This window comes from Papaver somniferum, unplaced genomic scaffold (genome assembly GCF_003573695.1).
Source record: "Papaver somniferum cultivar HN1 unplaced genomic scaffold, ASM357369v1 unplaced-scaffold_27767, whole genome shotgun sequence".
Classification (NCBI taxonomy): domain Eukaryota; kingdom Viridiplantae; phylum Streptophyta; class Magnoliopsida; order Ranunculales; family Papaveraceae; genus Papaver; species Papaver somniferum.
The window spans coordinates 1-3,000 of NW_020638560.1; the positions used below are offsets into that span (position 1 = coordinate 1).

General features: G+C 41.5%; 1 protein-coding gene across 1 annotated transcript; it reads left to right on the forward strand.

Annotated features, from left to right (window-relative positions):
* Window positions 1-63: 63 nt before the first annotated feature.
* Window positions 64-2,879, forward strand: LOC113341260 (uncharacterized protein K02A2.6-like; the record flags this gene model as incomplete). The annotated part of the gene is made up of 2 exons (XM_026586204.1): window positions 64-1,327; window positions 1,443-2,879. Coding segments are annotated over 2 exons (2,701 nt in total), but the record flags the coding sequence as incomplete, so codon positions are not given.
* Window positions 2,880-3,000: the final 121 nt, after the last annotated feature.

Sequence of the window (3,000 nt, forward strand, 5' to 3'; positions counted from 1 at the left end):
AATGCAGACACAGTCAGAGAAAAAATTTGAATTACTAACTAAAGTAATTGCAAATAAAAACAGCAGTGAGTCAGACCAAACTGTTTTCTCACAAACAGCAATCTGGTCGGCGTTGGAGACATTTTACTATGTCCCTGAAGAGGATTTGACTTTTGAAGCCTATTTCCGTAGATTTGGTGACGTATTCAGGATAGATTGCAAGTCATGGAGCGAGCAGATGAAAGTTCGTCTTTTATTACAAAAATTAGGAGCTGCAGAACATGCCAAATTCGTGGATTACATTATCCCGAAACAGACGAGCGAATTGTCCTTCGACGAAGCGGTGAAATTTTTGATGGAATTATACTGCCCAAAAACCAGCTTATTTCATAAAAGATGGAAATGCATGAATCTGATTCGCAAAGACGACCAAGACTACTTAACCTTTGCCACAATCGTAAATCGTCACTGCGACGATTTCGGACTATCCTCATTGACGGCCGACAACTTTAAGGTCCTGATTTTCATTCAAGGCTTAGTGTCGACCAAGGACGCTGAACTCAGACGCCGGGCACTGAACAGATTGGAAAAAGAACAAAATATAACCCTGCAGCAATTAGCAGAGGAATGCCAAAGGATCATCTCGGAGAAGCAAGACTCTAAAAATATAGAAGAGGCAGGTCTATCACACATTAAGAAGGTACGTAGTAACAACAAACCTCACCCTACCAACAGCCAAGCGAAAGCCAAACATAACACTCCGGAAAAATCTAAAAAGAAGCCGGATTTACCCCGTTACCCATGCCAAAGATGCGGAGAACGTCACTGGCAGAACAATTGTCCATACCGATACCGAAAATGTGATCTGTGCAGACGCATCGGACACAAAGCCTCACATTGCAGGACAAAAGGCCCCCGCAGGAGCTACGTAAAAACAGCGAAGACTCAAGCGGAGGACGAGAATGTACGGAAGTACGTTACAGTAAAAATCGGGAACAAGAATGTTAAACTTCAATTGGACAGCGGGTCGGATTTGTCCATAATAAACCACCATACTTGGTGCAAAATTGGAAAACCGACGTTGATGAGAACAAAGAAAGTTGCTCGTTCAGTAACTGGAGAAAGAATAAAATTCGAAGGTGAGGTTATTACTAACGTAACGTTGAAGGGAAAAACATTGAAACTGAAGATGTTTGTGTTAAGAAACACTAATAATCTTTTTGGTACGGACTGGATCCAAAAATTTGAACTCTGGGACTCGCCCATTAGCGATTTTTGTCAAAAAGTAGAGAGCTTTAGAACTGAAGCTGAAAAACTAAAGAAAGACCTGAGAGAGTCGTTCCCCAAGGTTTTTTCAGAAAAACTAGGCTGCTGCACAAAAATGGAGGCGAAGTTCAAATTGAAGGAGAATGTCACTCCAGTCTTCAAAAAAAAAACGAAGCGTACCATTCGCCTCCATACAGAAAATCGACGAAGAACTGGACAGACTCGTCAAAACTGGAATTTTGACCCCTATCGACTACAGCGAGTGGGCCGCCCCCACCGTCTATGTAAAGAAAAAGTCAAAGGATATCAGAGTCTGTGCCGACTTCTCGACTGGGTTGAATGCAGCACTAAAGGATCATCATTACCCGCTACCTAGCCCCGAAGAAGTTTTTACGAAACTAAATGGTGGGAGAATATTCTCGAAGATAGATCTAAGTGAAGCCTACTTACAAATTCCCGTGGAAGAAGAAAGCTCAAAACTTTTGTGTATTACCACTCACAAGGGACTATTTAAGTTCAATAGATTAGCTTTCGGGATCAAAGTCGCACCAGCAATATTTCAACAGATAATCGATACGTTGTTGAGCGGCCTTGATTTTTCGATTGGATACTTAGATGATATTCTGATGAAAAGCGAATCTATAGAACAACATAGAAAACACGTTTTTCAAGTATTCGAAAGAATAAAGGAGTACGGCTTCACACTTAAAGATACTAAATGTGAATTTTTCCTCGACAAAATAAAATACCTAGGGCAGATAATCGACAGAAACGGTAGACGACCCGATCCAGAAAGGTCCATAGCAATAAAAAATATGCCTGAGCCACATAATATAACAACATTACAGAGTTTTTTGGGCTTAGCAAATTACTATCAATCGTTCATTCCGAATATGCACACATTGCGTGCACCACTAAATGAATTACTCAGGAAGGACAAGGATTGGAACTGGACCTCGGAATGCAAGATGGCATTTGAAAAGCTTAAAGAAGTACTCACTTCAGAACTATTCCTGACGCATTACAACCCAAAATTAGATATTATCGTCGCAAGTGACGCGAGCGCATATGGAATCGGCGCGTGCATCCTGCATAAAATGCCGGACGGATCTACGAAACCTATAGCACACGCGTCAAGAACTCTATTACCTGCGGAAAGGAATTATTCCCAGATAGAGAAAGAATCCTTAAGTATCATCTTTGCAGTGACAAAATTTCACAGATTTCTGCATGGACGACACTTTAAACTTCAAACGGATCACAAGCCGCTGATCTCTATCTTTGGCTCGAAGAAAGGATTGCCTACACACACGGCGAACAGGCTCCAAAGATGGGGAACTATCCTATTAAATTACGACTTTGATATGGAGTTTCTTCCGTCAAAAAAGTTAGGACACGCAGACGGTTTATCCCGGTTAATACCAAGGACTGGTGAACCACTAGAAGACTCGGTGATCGCATCACTACGATCAGAGAGAGATTACAGTTCGATCCTATGCAACACTGTGAAAGAACTTCCGGTTACTCTGGATGACATAAGGAAAGAAGCAGAGAGCGACGACTTTATAAAAGAAACCAAGAAAAAACTGCAGACTGACGAACAAGTAGCAGAAGCTTTTGCAATATGCGACCAGGTATTATTATATAGGGAGAGAGTAGTTGTTCCAGCGACCCTCCAAAAGAAAATCTTAAAAGATTTTCACACTGGACACCCTGGCGCTACCAGAATGAAAAGTTTGATGCGCTCATACGTGT